This window comes from Streptopelia decaocto (genome assembly GCF_964273445.1).
Source record: "Streptopelia decaocto genome assembly, chromosome: 1".
Taxonomy (NCBI): Eukaryota; Metazoa; Chordata; class Aves; order Columbiformes; family Columbidae; genus Streptopelia; species Streptopelia decaocto.
Window position 1 is genome coordinate 197,711,163 of NC_138663.1, and position 15,649 is coordinate 197,726,811.

Here is a 15,649-nt window from a genome sequence, read left to right on the forward strand (position 1 = left end):
TAAAACAGATCATAAGCAGTAGAGATTAAATTTACCTCATATGAACATTAAAACTACTGAAATAGTAGCAAAATACCATACACTCTGCTGAAATTGCTTTGTTAGAATTCAAGTGTATTCATATTTTAAATTTTTTCACTTTGTTTTCATCACAAAATGAATTCCTTTGTCTATCTGAATCTTAGAGGAAAGTTCTAAATGTCTGTGAAATTTAGATACATTTATATTGTATATATTTTGTATATATATATATATTTATGTATATATATATATATTTTCTGTGTGTGTATATTCTGTATATATATTCTGCCTCTCCATTTCTGTCCCACAAAGTTCAAATCAAATTTAAGAAACATTGCAATGGTCCAGTCCCTCTCATTCAGGAGTGCATCAGTTTAACAGTATTTATCCAGCTACTATTCTTTATCAACTGCATTGCCCTCAGAAACTCATTTTTAAGATTATATGTTTATATACATGCAAGAAATTATTTTTTTTTAAAAAAAAAAACCAAGTTCTTCTAGCTGTGCTGATGAGTATTGCTTTTTGCTTTCCCCTGCACTTATAATCTTATAGGAAAAAACAATTTGTCAGATCTTTGGGAAAAGGAAAGCATATAACCATTGCTGCTGAGACATTTAGTAGACATTTGCTACTGTAAAAATATAATTCCACAAAACTGTTTTCAAAAAAACATATAACCTCTATTTTGCTATAAGTTGTTTTTTAAGAGTACTTCTATTTTAGTCACTGTATTCACCATAACCTTCAAATGTGCAAGTACGGCCGTTTTGAGCTTTCGTATACTAAGAGTAAATCAAGTCCCAACTTCTAGTCTGTCATTCTGTCTCATGTTTGATTTATTGTTTAGATGAACTGGTTTTTACTTTTTATATAATTTTGAGGAAACAATAATTAAACATAACTAAATGTCAGTCTCAATAAATTTCTGATTCTGAATAGAAACCTCAGCATAAGTTTTAACGCTATTTTTGATTTTACAGCTTTTCCATTGAGTTTGCTGTGCCTTTGACTATATTTATGTATACTGTACTTTGACAGTTTTAAAGCTGTCTTGAAAACAGAATTAGTCTTTGCAAAAAGGAGGACAACATTTTTATTTTCTGCAATTCTTTCAATTTTACAGGTCCTTACTTACTACATGTAATTTGCTGTGTTGCAGTAGTGCCCCAGAAGTTCTAAATAAGTCTCCCATCTTGCAGAGGCCTTATACATCTAGGAACTAATACTGTGAATAGTTCAGAAACACTGTGATTTAAGAAAGTAGAGCTATGCCAAAAAACAGAGAGAAATAAGCATATATCAAGTTCAGTTCTAGCTCTAACACTTTCCAGACTTTTGATTTAGAGGAACTGCAAAATCTTATTGCACAAGATTTTGGCTGGGCTCTTGCCACTGAATAAAAGCATCCGCATTCTTTACATATGTTCAGAGGCAAGGAACGTTTGAGCTACCTGTTTTTAAATTGCGTTTATGCATGTAAGACATCCTTTTTCACTTACATAAATAGCTTAGTGAAACCTTTCCTAATTAGACAGGACTGTGACTGTGCTTTTGCAGAATTCTAGGGAAACAGGCCATGAATTGCTGGAAGAGATCTTTCAACTTAATTCACAAGTGAAATGGAAGGACTTAACTGCTGGTTTAGAGACCTAAGTCAAGGATAGCATCCACCTAACCCTAAATTCCATGAGAATGTCACTTTATATGAAAAAAATATTTCATAGATGTCTGTAATTCTGCTATCAGATATACCCAGAACCATCCAGGCTTTGAAAATTAAGCTGTTCTTTTTCTGTGTCATAACTTTTCCCCACTGTGACTATTTCTGCTTGTGAGTATTATTTCTAAGCATGTTGCATTCTCCACAGAACTGAACTTTTCCATTCAGACCCTCACCACAGATGTGACAGGCACACCTTCAGATGCCTCCTATGTCTGTCTGGACATGGGAGGCCGTATGAAGTCAAACCAAAGCTCCACCTTGTCCAGCATTTTATCTTCATCGGTTGCCAAAAGAAATCTAACATGTCATCCCTAAAAGCTAGACTATTATTAAATATGGTGTTACAAATGTAGTTTTTATGGAAGCAGTCACAATTTCTATTCTCTATTTTTAGTTTTGTTTGAATTCCATTTTAGTGAGTAGTCAGACCCTGACTTCCATAGCCCAGCTCTGTGCTTAGACACTTGTCTTGAAAGTAAACTTACTATTTTCTGTATACGTGTCTTCCTCCTGCCCTGACATTCAGTAGTTGTCTGAGGAGACCCTGAGCAAGAAACAGCCTTAGCAAACAGGATCATTTCCTCTCTTTGGCAATCTCCTACAAAATAGGAGACTTCTGCTTAACTCAGGTAGAGATTTGAACTTCTGCCTTCTCAGCTTTCTCTGGGTTCAAAGTGAGGGAAATGTAGTTTTAATATGTTTGCCTGAAGTGTCTCCTTTCCCCTTACGTTCTTTTGAGGAACCAGACATGACTTAGGCCACAGGGTTTCTGATCTCCAGATGGAGAGCAGCACTTAGTGCAGGGTTTGCTACCTAATTTTCTTGCAGGGAATGGGTTTAGGTCCAACCCCTTTCTGCTTTTTAGGTGGTTTCTCTTTTAAGAATCCCACTCCTAGGTATCTCACAATACAATGCATTGTGCAGAGTGTAAGTACAGGGATTTATTTCTGTTTTAATTCCAGAAAGTGACAAATCACCTGGAAGTTGGGCGTTACTGATTGAATAAATCAATGTCATGATGAACCAAGCTTCAATTCTTTTTGTTTTTTTAATAGATTCAAATGAAATCTATTGTGGCCTGATATTAGTTATGGTCTGATACCAGAGTGAAGATGTACTAGATACCTAGATAGCTAGCAGATGATTTATTTAACTGTGTGAGCTAGTCCCTGTGACATTCTTTTAGAATCTGTGGAGAAAAATAAGCCTCTCTACAGCATAATTCTTCTCTTTCTAAAGCTACTTCTAAAACTGTGAACATGTTTTATGCTCAAGACTTGCTTGATTTTTTCCCACTACCACTGCAGCAAGCTGTGGTAACTGGCTCAGATGGAGCTGACTATACTAGAAAGTGTCTGAAGTTTGATGGGGTGAATCCTTCCCCTCATGCTTGCTGTCAGAATACGAAATGTTAAGTGTGACGTTGCAGTGTGAAATGTTATTGGCAAGAAAGAAAGGAAAGGGGAATAGATTTAACAACTCTTTGAAAACCAATGTGTTTTAAACAAGACAGTGTTTTAATGTATGATTATTACAGCGACACAACAATTCAGATTTGATTGCCAGATGGGAATATATTTTCAAGTTTTTCATTTCTTAGTTGCCTCTGTCAACATAAAGTATAAAACTTGTGTATTACACTCTGCTATGTCAAGTAAATGGGAGCTTACACTGCCTTACAATGCTACCAACACTTATCATCAGTGATCAAATATGGTGTTATCACTAGCAGTTGCTAGTGGGTTCATTTGTCAAGGTTCCCTCCGTGTCCTCACTTTGGTCCTCATGGCTGACCATCAAGAGTGAGTTCAACCATTTACTCCTTGCTGTTAATTTCTCTAAAGAGCTGCCCACATTTAAGCCTCTGATAGTGCATCTATTCTAAGTGAAAGAGGTCCAAACAGGAAGCTTGAGCTGTGGATGCTTCACTGTCTGCGCTACTTAAGAGTTGTTAGTTCATTCCTTGACTTGATTTTGAAGCACTCCAGCTAGATCACTTCCAGATCAATGTGCTATGAAGGGGACTGACCCTCAACACTGTCAATACGAGCCAGTCCATAACATCTTTCCTCAAGGACAGGAGCGGTTCTTTTGGCCATCTTATTTTCAGCAAACAGGCATAGCTGAATCTTAAGGCTACTTATAGACATCAGCAGGTAGCATGATTGACTGGTTGTTGCTTGTATGTTCCTTTAACTAATTGTATCACTGTTTCTGGAATAACTGTTGAACGGGAAGAAGTACCTTGCGTATAATAATGAATTGCACTGGACAGCATGAGATACTGTAAGTCATCCTTGTACTTTAAATTTCTCTCATTGCCTTCACAATAAATTGCAACACAAGTGTTACTTTCTTTTTAGTTCCTTTGGAAGGTCTAAGAAGTCAAAGCCAATTTGATGAGATGAGAACGAGTTACATTAGAGAACTGGTGAAGGCAATAGGTTTGCGCCAGAAAGGTGTTGTGGCCAACTCACAGCGCTTCTATCAACTTACAAAGCTGATGGATTCCATGCATGATGTAAGTATCCTTGTTAATGTGTTTTGCTTATTATGTAGGAAGGAACTAGTATTTCTTAAAGGTAATTTTATGGTAAGTAGCTAGTCAGCATTTCTAAACAACAAAAGAAGAAAACCCTACATTTTTCCTTTAGTTTGTATATTTGTATTGAATAGATAGCTGTATATTCAACATCAATATATATTATATAGTATACAAGATTTAAGTATTTGAGAAACATGCATTTGAATGCTACCATTTTGTTTCATTATTTCTATAACATAACTAGTACAGTTATGGTTTTTGGTAGGGGGCAGCGTGTGTGTGTGCGTGTGTATAGAGGTTCATGAAAATATTTAAATAATGCAAAGAATAGACTATTCAAGTTGTAAAGTCAAGCTACTGAGAATTAAGGAAAGACAACCAAGATTTGTTTTGCAACCTTGGTTCAACTACTTTTATGTGTATATTCTATGCCATTTTTTCAGTATCTATCTATATTTGGGAACTGAGTAGTTGTTGAGAACTCTAGTGGTGGTATCATAAAGATTCAGAAGTGTTTCTAAAGATGCAGCTGAATCCTTTCCACATCCCTGAGAACCAGCAAGTATCCTATTGTCTTGATATCCATTAAAATTGAGGAATGACGTTTTGTATAAACCTTTACCAGCATGAATATTGTTTTGTAATGGCTTGTGTATGTCAGCAGGATGGGCCAAGAGCAGAGAAAGCAGAGGAACAGGGCCAGACTGAGGGTTTGAGCAGGTGCTGAGGGAGCGGCACTGAGGTAGTTCACGAAAAGCGTTTCCGAGTTCAGTGCTGGTTGTGAGGGGCTCGCAGGGAGTTCAGGGAAAGATGGGGTTTTTGTATGTTTCTGTTCTCCTATAATTGGCAAATCTGCATTTTATTTTAATAATTTGAGAATAAATTCATTTCTTAATCTAAAAACTCTCGTTGTCACTAATTCCTCCCTCTGATGGGAGAAAAAAAAAACATGAATAGCTCATTTGTGGGAGTTAAGAGAGGTAACAATATTGATAATTATGAGGTTCACCAGGTGGTCTGGAGTCTTTTGATCTGATGCACAAATCTCTCCATTAGCTTCTGCCATCCACAGAAGCCATTTCCACAATTTGGCTATTACAATGTCTCAGATACCAGCAAAAGGGGAATGACACAAGTACGGAAAGCATTTTTACAGGCGAGGGCAGAGAGTACAAAAGTCTGAAGGGACGACACGGAGCTTAACTTTAAGTATTTGCTGGTAGTCAGACTGCAGTTGTCACTCAGGACTGTGAGTTCTGAACCTTTCTCTGGAGTTCGGTCACCTTTGACTTGCAAAAACAAGTCCTGGTCAGTGACCTCCTCACAGCAGCCCTGTGCTCAAAGGAACCTGTTTAGAATGGTCTTGCTTGGGAGAAAAGGTCTTCTTGTCTTACCTGTAGTAACAATTTGTGTCACAGTATCCACAGGAAGACTCTTCTGAGTACTGGGCTGGACAGTTAATCTCTTCATTTCAGATACTCAAACAAAGAAAAATAGCCTGAGGGAAGTGAGTGAGGCTTGCTGCAAAATATCCTCCTAACTGATGGTCAGAGGAGTGTTTGGTCCGTAGAGTATCTTAGTTCAAGTCACTGTTTCAGCTTAGGCTGATATAGTGATAGGGGATACAAGGAAAAGATAAATTACATTAGAGACACTGTGTGTTCTTAAAGTCTAGGGTAGCAGAAATAGTGTGATACTTGACAACATAAAGGTCACAGGTCTTAAAGGAAAACTTGTAATTGGAACTTCTTAGAGAAGATAGAAGAGGTGAAAGAGTCACATACATTGAGCAGCTGCTTTCAAGGGACGAGTGCCTACGCAGTTTAATGTTTGCGGTATACACAGGCATGATCATCATCAGAACCATGGAAAAGCTGACAAGGAAACAGCACATGCTGTCCTCAGAGCAATGTGTGAACAGCATGTGGTAACCAAGGCGTGGAGACGGGTTGAACATGAGGGAAGACTGAATAGTTGTTCAGTAAGTGCTTTTGCTCATGGTGGTTATCATGAGTGAGGATAGTAATACTTTATGATATTAGTGAGACACTGTTTTTATATGACATACCACGTAGCTATATTTGTGACTTTCTGGCATGGGAGGATATTTTGATAGGGAACGACAAGTACCCACATTATTGATTCAGCGAATGACAGAGGAAGGTACATAATGATGTCAGCTGATGGATGTATGAGATAAGTAATTGACAGCATGTTTATCTGGCTGCATTACTCCTAGCCTGATTTATCATGTTTGTATTTTATTAAATCCAGCTAGTGAAACAGCTCCATCTCTTCTGTCTGAACACATTTCTGCAGTCCCGTGCACTGAGTGTTGAATTCCCCGAGATGATGTCAGAGGTGATTGCTGCCCAGCTACCCAAGATTCTGGCAGGGATGGTGAAACCTCTTCTGTTTCACAAAAAGTGAAATGTCTTTTCTCTTATCATAGAGATGATTTCTGGGTCATTTTTTTGTTTGTTTATTTTGGTCAAGACTTTGCAATGCCAGGACTTCAGTATATTTGTCATATTTACCCTGCCTACTGCTTTATACTTGTAACATACACAAGTCATTTAAGCTTGATGTACATATTGTGAGTTCCTGATTCCTTAACTGCAAAAATCACAACAGTCATAAGAAATGTTTTGTAAACTCGGCTAGGTTGCTTTTTAGATATGCATAAGAATGACAATGAATAGAGTTTTCAGATTTCTAAGAACAGTTACCTTATACATTTTTCTTACATGCTCTAAAATTTCTGGTGTGACATGGTGTAAACTTTATACTTTAGTACATTGTGTGCATGGGTACATGTGGGCATGTGCATAATACAATATTTTGGAGAAATTAAAATAAATAGTGCCCACATTTTTTCATGGGTATTTCGCTTTTTATTATGTAACCTGCCTCACAGAAATAACCTTTCAAAGTTGGCTGTCCAGAGTTCAGTAGGCGTCACTGCAATACCTTCATGAGTGACTGAAGTGCTAGCTGCAAAGTATACATTCATATTCATGCTCTTGTCTGTGCTCATACGGCATTGAAACTCTGAGTTCGGCATCCTGTTTTCTGCACCATTGGAAGTCATCAGTGTGTATTGCACCAGAAGTGATGTGTACGCAAACCAACTCAGCTTTGGTTTTTGTTATTTTCCTTAAAAGTTCAGCACTTATTAAAGCTAAAAATCACTTAGCTATCTTAAATTCATCATCTTTAAAATTCCGTATTTCAGAAGCTTTAAATAGAGATGTTTTCACTGACTACAACTCCTAATAACCTTAATGTTTTGAATTCCACTGCTGAATACTCAAACGGTCATTAACATCAAATTATAGCAAGATTAAATGCAAAGAGAAATGGAAAATATGACTACAAACATTTTGATACACTTCTGGCTCATTTCAATACTATTTAGTGGAGCTACATATTTTATATTTTAAAGGCATGCCATTATAATTGGGACAACTGTAAAAGAGGAATTGGACTAAATGAGCTTTATACATTCAAGAAGACTGAAACATTATGATGTGATGTTTGTTCCTTCGATGTGAATATGGAGCAACTCATGCACTTAAGGCAGCAAATCGCTGATATATTCAAACAGCGAAACAGATAAAGCAACAAGAAGAATGTATTAAAATACCACAAGTTTTGCCAGTGACTATAAAAGATTCTCAAATTCTCTAACAACGTAGGAAAGGTACTTTGGTACTTGCTGGCCACGTGCTTTGGCTCTTCCCCATTCCGTGTGGGATGCACCCACCACCTGACAGCATAGTGTTGGTGGTGCAAATACAGACATATCCTTGTCACGTGAACAAAGACCATCGGATGTAAGTTCAGTATCCCACATTAAATCAGGGTGCCCCTCATTAAAAGTATAAATGATACTACTCGTTCATAAAAATTATGTCCCGATTCTTGAAAAAAATGTTGACAACTAACAACTAAAGGTAGATCTAAAGTTATCTTATTATTTATCGTTTCCTAAAGCTAATCAAGAAGAAGCTACATTATGACTGGGGATAAAAATGGTTTTGAGATTCCCACTTAACTGTCCAAAACCCACTAGAGCTTGTGTGAAGACGCAGCCCTGGATAAAATGATGTAAGCAGACTTTTCTGTTAGTTGACTAGATTCCTCATTTCTAACTGCTCAGAAACAAGCAATTTCTTTCATATTCAATACGGTCTGACTTTTAACTGTGATCCCTAAAGCAATTATGTTTTAATAAATAACACAAAATTCTTTATTTCTACATATGAAGTTTTGTTTTCTTTATTTTTCTTTGTATTTGTATGTAGTAATTGTGGAACTGAGTAAAAACGTCCATTTCGACCATTCTGCATTTGTGTAACAACAATATTTTCATGCATTCTTTGGGAATTGAAGCATTGCCACATGATTTACCATTGAATAAACAGACTCTCTATGTTACTGTTTAGATTAAACTTCTAACAGAAACTTCCCACACTAAATATTATTCCTTGACATCCTAATTCTGAAGATGGAAAATGGAGCAGGCAGTATTCTTGCCTTAACAGTGTCCCAGATCAGCCTGCATCTGCCTTGTTCCAAGTGGCTCCCATGTCACCGTGTCCCATAAATACGGCAGATTAGTCTGAAATGCTTTATATTTGTCTCAAAGGCATAAGCAAAAAGGAAGAATAGATGTCTTTTGGGAATAGACCACAAAGGTTAAAAACATTTCCAAATTGTATTTCTTAAAGATCTTTAACTCACAGAAAAAAACCCCAGAACTTCATGGTCATGATAAATGCACTACATGAAACAGAACAAGATTGGCCAAATGTCATTGTTATGTGAATTTGAAAGTCCTGCATTCATTACTTGATTGTCTGAAGTTACAAGAAACTGTTTTACTTTGAGAACTTCCAGCCTTGAGCCCAATTTATAAAATTGCCTTGAGTGTCCATTTCGGTACCGTTGTTTGCTCTGGATTACACAGACACCACGAACAGTGACCAACCCCCAGGATCGCTTCCTTGCCTACAGGAGTCTCCTGTACTATGACTTTCCAACACTGCAGCAATGTCCATCAGTAAACTAAGTTTTTCTTGCAGTGTTTTAGATAGTACCAGACCTTTTAGTTGTCTGTATTTCTCTGCATTAGTATTTGTTTAAATATTAAGGTATTTTTTGACCTGAGCTTTACAAAACATCCTATATTGCTTCTCGATACACTGAACAAGGCATAACAATGCTGGATCTTCTTATGTTGCATTTTGCGTACTAGAAATAAGAGGTTTTGGCAGATGGAGTTTTTTGTTTTCTGACATTTACGATGTCTCTGATTACATTTTAAAGGTATGAGACCTGTTGGACTAACAAAAAGCTTGCCATCTTCTGCAGATTGCAGACATAACTTTTTGTCTGAGCTGTCATGAAAAGTTCTTTGTCTTACACTAAATAATGCCAGCTATGCCTGAATCTAGGCCTGAATCCTGTTCTGTACAGTTTAGGTATTTTTGACGCAAGGCCTTTATACCGTTTCCATCTGCTGGTACTTCAGTGAAGCAAACAAAACCATGGTCAACCATTTCCTCTGTTTCACACCAAGTTCCTTCGCAGTTGTACCCACTGTGCTTCAAGAAATACAGAAGGCCAAACACTTGGCTTGCGCTGTCACAGATCTCAGCTGGATCAGCAGTTTGGACCAGCCTCTAGGGAAAGGGGAATGTGGGTTCATTAACACCTCGTCTGTCACAGGGGGAAGTGCAGTCTGAGAAACTTTCAATTGATTTCATGGCACTTTGGAATGGTCTCGGTGTATGTCTGCACAATAAACTGAAGCTTAGGGATTTTTGAACTCCAGCTGTTCCTTCAGCTGCACTGCACAGCTGCACTTGCGTTTTCTTGGGTTATATCTACACCAGAGAAGCTGGGAGTTCATTTGGTGTTTTCTGACCAGTTAATGCTTCATTAATACCTTAGTTCTTTTTTTTGTTTTTGTCTTTTAAAGTACAGTAAGATGTTTCCCTCAATTATCTCTATTGGGAAGGTCAGCTGCTTGCCCGTGTTCCTATCTGAAACCAAGTATTTATCTCCTTTATCAGTGACATAGCAGCAGCATGAACAGTATATCTGTAGGGATCTTTCCATCCCCTACTCTCCGGCCTGCACAAAACTTAAGCTTGGTTTATCCCCAGAGCAGGAGGGGACGGGGCTGCTCTCCACCCATGCAGTAGTGCAGCTCCAAGTACATGTTCATTGCCTGACAGGCTGTTTGTGGCACGCTGACCTTTCTCTCCTTCCGATAAGTCAGCTTTTAGCCACAGAGCCAAGCGCCAAAGCCCTCCCAGCTTTCCACGGCCCAAAAGCTGTGTGCGCTCTGCCAGGCTGGACTGTCAGCATCGTGGGATTTATTGGTTTGTACTGCTTTGTGTCATCATGACCTGACTTGACCAGAGGGTTTGTTTTTAATTTAGCTCTTTTCCCCCTTGGAAGATGAAAAGGGGTGGAAAAAAAAGTCCTATTTTAGGTGGTTTTTTTTTTTTTAATTTATGAGGTTTTTTTCAACGAATGCTATTTATTTATTAGATTGACGTTATTTGCATGTAGTGTGGTACTGGAGCTTTTCAGATGCTTGGACAGAAACACGCAGTAGAAGATAGCTGCTTGGATAATAATAACCAAGTTAAAATTTAGCTGGCTGTTCACCTTAAAGAGCACATAATCCTCAGGAAATAATCTTTCAGTGCTGTTGGAACTAATGCAGTAGTTGCATAACTTCCAGTACATGAGCAGAGCTGCTCCCTCCATGTATTTTTTTGCTCACATTTAGACATTTTTTTCCTGGGTTGGGCCCAGAGTGCTCTGTACCAGGTATTTACAGAATATAAAGGATGTCAAGGAGTGGTGAGCTTTCGTTTAATTCTAGTTTATCACCATTTAAAACTGGCAACATTTCAGTTCCTTGCCACTCTGAGCTGTGCCCATTATAAAAATACCATCGCAAGTCTCTTAGCCATAGATCATGTTTTTCTGACCATGAAAACTAAATTACGCTTTCACATCTACAGGTACAATAGTTCCACCAGTTTGACATTCAGGCATTTCAGTGAGGAAGTTCTCACAGTGTCATTTAAGTAGTCTCACTCTATTGCATTTTCCCACAGCTCAATTTAAATATCCACCCAGCCAGTTCAGTACTAAAATCTCTTTTTGCTATATTGAGGAAGAAGAAAGATGTAATTTACAGGAATACAGAGCTCTGCACAGTGGTCCCCATGACTGCATACTTGCCAACGAGGGATGAAAGGCATCTAGTGGGCATAAGTATCTTTGCCATCAAGACAGAAGTAACTGGGCAGACCAGTACAAGGACCCTTGTGTTACACAGGTGATACTTCTATGAACATCAGTGTAAGTTGCTCATTCCATATTGGATGTACAGTTTTCACATATGCCTATATACTAGATAAAAATAGAGTAATACTCTCACATTTCAAACCTTGTAGTGTTGGTTTCTGTCCAGTCTGAGACTGAGATGTGCAATGCCTCCAGTTGGGAGCGATGGTCTCATCATAGCCGCTGTTCAAGAGTCCTGATTTATTCCAGCAGGTCTGTTGTGGCTGTTGTGGCTGAATAAGCAGAGCGCCAAAGAGTCATGAACACGACATTGTGCGTTCAGAAAGGTGTGTAAATGCTTTTGCTTAGGGTACCTGAGAAAGAAACACCCAATGATCTGCAATCACAATGCAGTTTTAAAAGTTAATTTTATTTCCAAGGAGGGTATGATTTTATTACAGAGTGTTCAAATAAGGCTGATTGAATACTAAAATTTAAGGGGATCCCTAATTCCTTTCCAAAAAAAGGAAGCTCTGAAGAGTCATATGATCTTTGAAAACCATAAAGCCATGAACATTATAAATTCCCTGAGATGGATACATCTGTTTAAAAGGCAGTTGACTGCAGCTGTTACCAAACATATATAAATGTAAAGAAGTCACTACAAATAATATTGTTTCACACAGTACTTTTTGTAACAACTAGGGACCATGGAGCAGGCGTAGCTGCCATACGTAGTTTAAGATCACAGACATGCAGACACATGTATGGAAACAGGCAGATGCTGTGACACCGTCCCTGCATCCGGCTCCAGACACTGCCCAAGAGATCAAGTGGATGTGCAGGGTGGACACATTATTAGTAGTACATACCCTTTGTATAAATACATGTATTTATATAAATATCATAGTTCACTTTGTGTATCATTATAAATCAAAAGCAGTTTGAGTGAAATGAGTTTTCATGTCTAGCTCAGAGAAGTCGGGATCCCAGCTTAAACTGTCAGTGAAGGTATTGAGATGTCAGGCTAGTGAGTGGCAGGTGGTTACGTGGAGGAACCTTCCTTTTGATAGAAATATTTGGAGATGTTGCATCTGAAATATGGTATTTCCTTTTCAGAGCAGTGACAAAGATATCTGTAGAGCAATTAACATGTTCCCAACCATTTTCCCAGATCCCAGCAACATTTGTAACAGGAAAATGTGGATTTTGCTGGTCTATATAGGCATATTATTTGATAGACCAAAGTACAACACACTTGACGAAAATGATGCACTAATAAACAAAAGAAATGTGACAGCAGAATCGGATCACATTTCACATCACTTGACATGCCCGAGGAGTCACGGGGGCTGTGGGTTGGGGTCCATGGTGACAGCTTTGGGCACCACGGACGAGAACACCATCTTTTCGGGGCTGTTGTCGCCACACACCACGGGTTGGCCAGCTGAGGATGACAAGGCTTAAAAATTCAATTGGAAGTTTCATATCCCAAAGCTCCGCCTACAATATAGTCATGTTGTGCACTGGCCAGTTCACTTAGGATAATTTTGCACGAAACTGTTGGCATTGGGTTTGCTGTTATATGCAGCTTATAGTAGTGGCTACAGCCAGCTTATATTTTACTGGCAGGCAGGAACCACTGTCCTTTCTCAAACTTTGTAATACAAGTCATGTTTCTAGTTGTCTTCTCACAAAGCAAGGTTATAAACCTCTGACATTAAAACAAAAACAGACCTATGAAATTCTGAAAATACTACTTTAAGAAGATTTTTCAATTAAAGTATCCTTACAGCCTTCCCTGAAGACAGCCATTCATTTTAAGAAAAACTACATTATAGAAGAAAACCCAAGGGTTAAACACCAGGCTGGGGACTCTTGCAATACATGATCTCTTGCAGTTTCTGAATTTCACACAGACTCTATATGCCATATTTGTAAAATGTTTATTGTCCCCTCCCTGCCCTCAACACACTTTCTTTCCCAAAGATCACTTGGATGTGTAATGCATGAGCGTGTTGTGGAGGCTTTGGAATCCTTGATGGAAAACTCCACAGAAAGCCAAATAATCCTGAACTTTGAGACATATTTGGGCTGGTGTTAGTATTTCTCTGTATTTAACATTCAAGACCATGATGGCCATGGTTTATGGTTTATTGCTATTATTTTATTTTTTTAAAGAAACTTGTATAAGATTTCTGTATTTTCCAGTGGAGAGGAACTTGCATCTATATATTTGTACATCTAAAATAATAGCTTTCAAGTATTTTTGTACCGGCGTTGTCTAGCTACATTGTGTCGTGTCCAATAAATTGCAGCTGTGCTTACTTTGTAGTAGTACGAGAAGTGCTTCAGTCTGGGTTCCCCCTGCAGAGCGGGCTGGACGTGGATCTGCAGTTGCCGTCCCAGAGCGCTGGAGCCCCTGGTGCCCGCGGAGCTGCGGAGCCGCCAGGGACGCTCATTTCTATTTGATTGCTTTGGAGCTCCAGGTTAGAGACAACACACCCAGTGCTTACTGAATTTAAACCTAGATGGGGAAGGGGGAACTACTTTCCATTTTGTTTTCAATTCAGATCCTCTACAAGGCTCAAAGAATGGGAGACAATAATTTTTTTTACTTGTATGGAAGATAATGATTTTAGTAAAAACTATGAACTGTCAGACTGCTAATGTATAAAAAAAAGAAAAGTTACAATGCATTCCTGATCTTCCAGCGTAAATACACAGAGAGGAAAAAACTATTAACAAGTATGACTTGCACTGCAGTAGGTGAATGCACAGCAGCCGCAGCTACAGGTGCTGATGTGGAGCAGGGGCCGTGGCGCTCCGCCGCCTCTCCTTATCAGACAAAATGTGTCCGAGTAGAGACACAACTAGTACAGCAACATATACATTTATGCATATTTTATAGCGAGGTTTTGAGTGGCCAGATGCCCACCGTGCGATCCCCAGTCCTGGGGCACAGGGCTCCCCTGCTGCCGGGCACAGAGCAGCTGTTGAGGTTGCCTGGTGTGACCTTTTCTTGGCTGCCCCGACAGGGAACGTCACCCCTGGCTTTTGGGGCTCTGCCGGCAGCGCTCACACGATCCTCTCCCCATCACCAACACCTCCCAACAAAAGGGCCAGGGCTGGGGGCCAGGTGGGGCGGCTGGGACGTGTGGCCTCCTGCCACGGGGACACCAGCTCCCCTGTCTCGTTCTGCAGGGGCACTGGTCATTCCGGTCTGGGCTGGTGCTTCGGCTGCTAAGGATACGCTGCAATGTTCATGTGCCCTCAGAGAAGCATTAACTGTGCCTGCAGCAATGATACTTTTCCCTGTTATTTCCACATAACACAGTACATCTCGAAAGGGATGTTTCAGTTTCATTTCTGAATGTCCTTGTTCTTGTGAATTGATCTCCTAGACAGTACCAAGCACTCCATGTGCACACCATGAACAGTTCCACAGGACTGGGATTTACCACATAGATGATTTTGTCCAAATGAATTTAGTTTCGAAACATTCCATGCAGTATTAAACAATAGTGGAAGGCATTTGGTCAGTACAAAACAAAAACATAGATTGATTTCTTTAAAGTGTAAGTCCTACTATCAGTTAACATGCAGAAGAAAATAATTTTTGAGACACTGAAGAACTACAAGGTGTCAGAGTTTAAGGCCATGCTCCAACTTGACTATGCATTCAGTTCAGGACTGCACTGGTGCCTTTATTTAGTCTCCAATTATTTATTTATGCAACGCTGTAGCTCCAGATTGAGAGGAATGACTTTGTATACATATATACTATGTCCAAACTCAGGCTGAATGCATACTCTATTGCTCAAAAATGGTTTTGGTTTTATGTGATGGTTTGTTGTTTTTTTTTTTTTTTTTAACAGACATGATAATGGAAGGGTATAAAGAGTAAAATAATGTTACTCATTATTTGAAATGAGATGTTTAAGCCCTTTGCTTTATCTTTTAGCTAATAAGAGTCTGCCTAAACAACATGCTTTTTCATTGTAACATCTCAGACTCCATAATGATGCAGGCGCCGCAGACAC

At 38.9% G+C, this 15,649-nt stretch overlaps 1 protein-coding gene across 1 annotated transcript in view; it reads left to right on the top strand.

The window, feature by feature from the left end:
* The window catches only part of PGR (progesterone receptor), a 38,018-nt gene extending 29,457 nt beyond the window's left edge, over positions 1-8,561 (top strand). Inside the window, exons 7-8 of the mRNA XM_082064343.1 lie at positions 4,111-4,268; positions 6,567-8,561. Coding sequence (XP_081920469.1) covers positions 4,111-4,268; positions 6,567-6,722 — 314 coding nt within the window. The 3' untranslated portion in view covers positions 6,723-8,561. The remainder of the gene's footprint in view (positions 1-4,110; positions 4,269-6,566) is intronic.
* Positions 8,562-15,649: the final 7,088 nt, after the last annotated feature.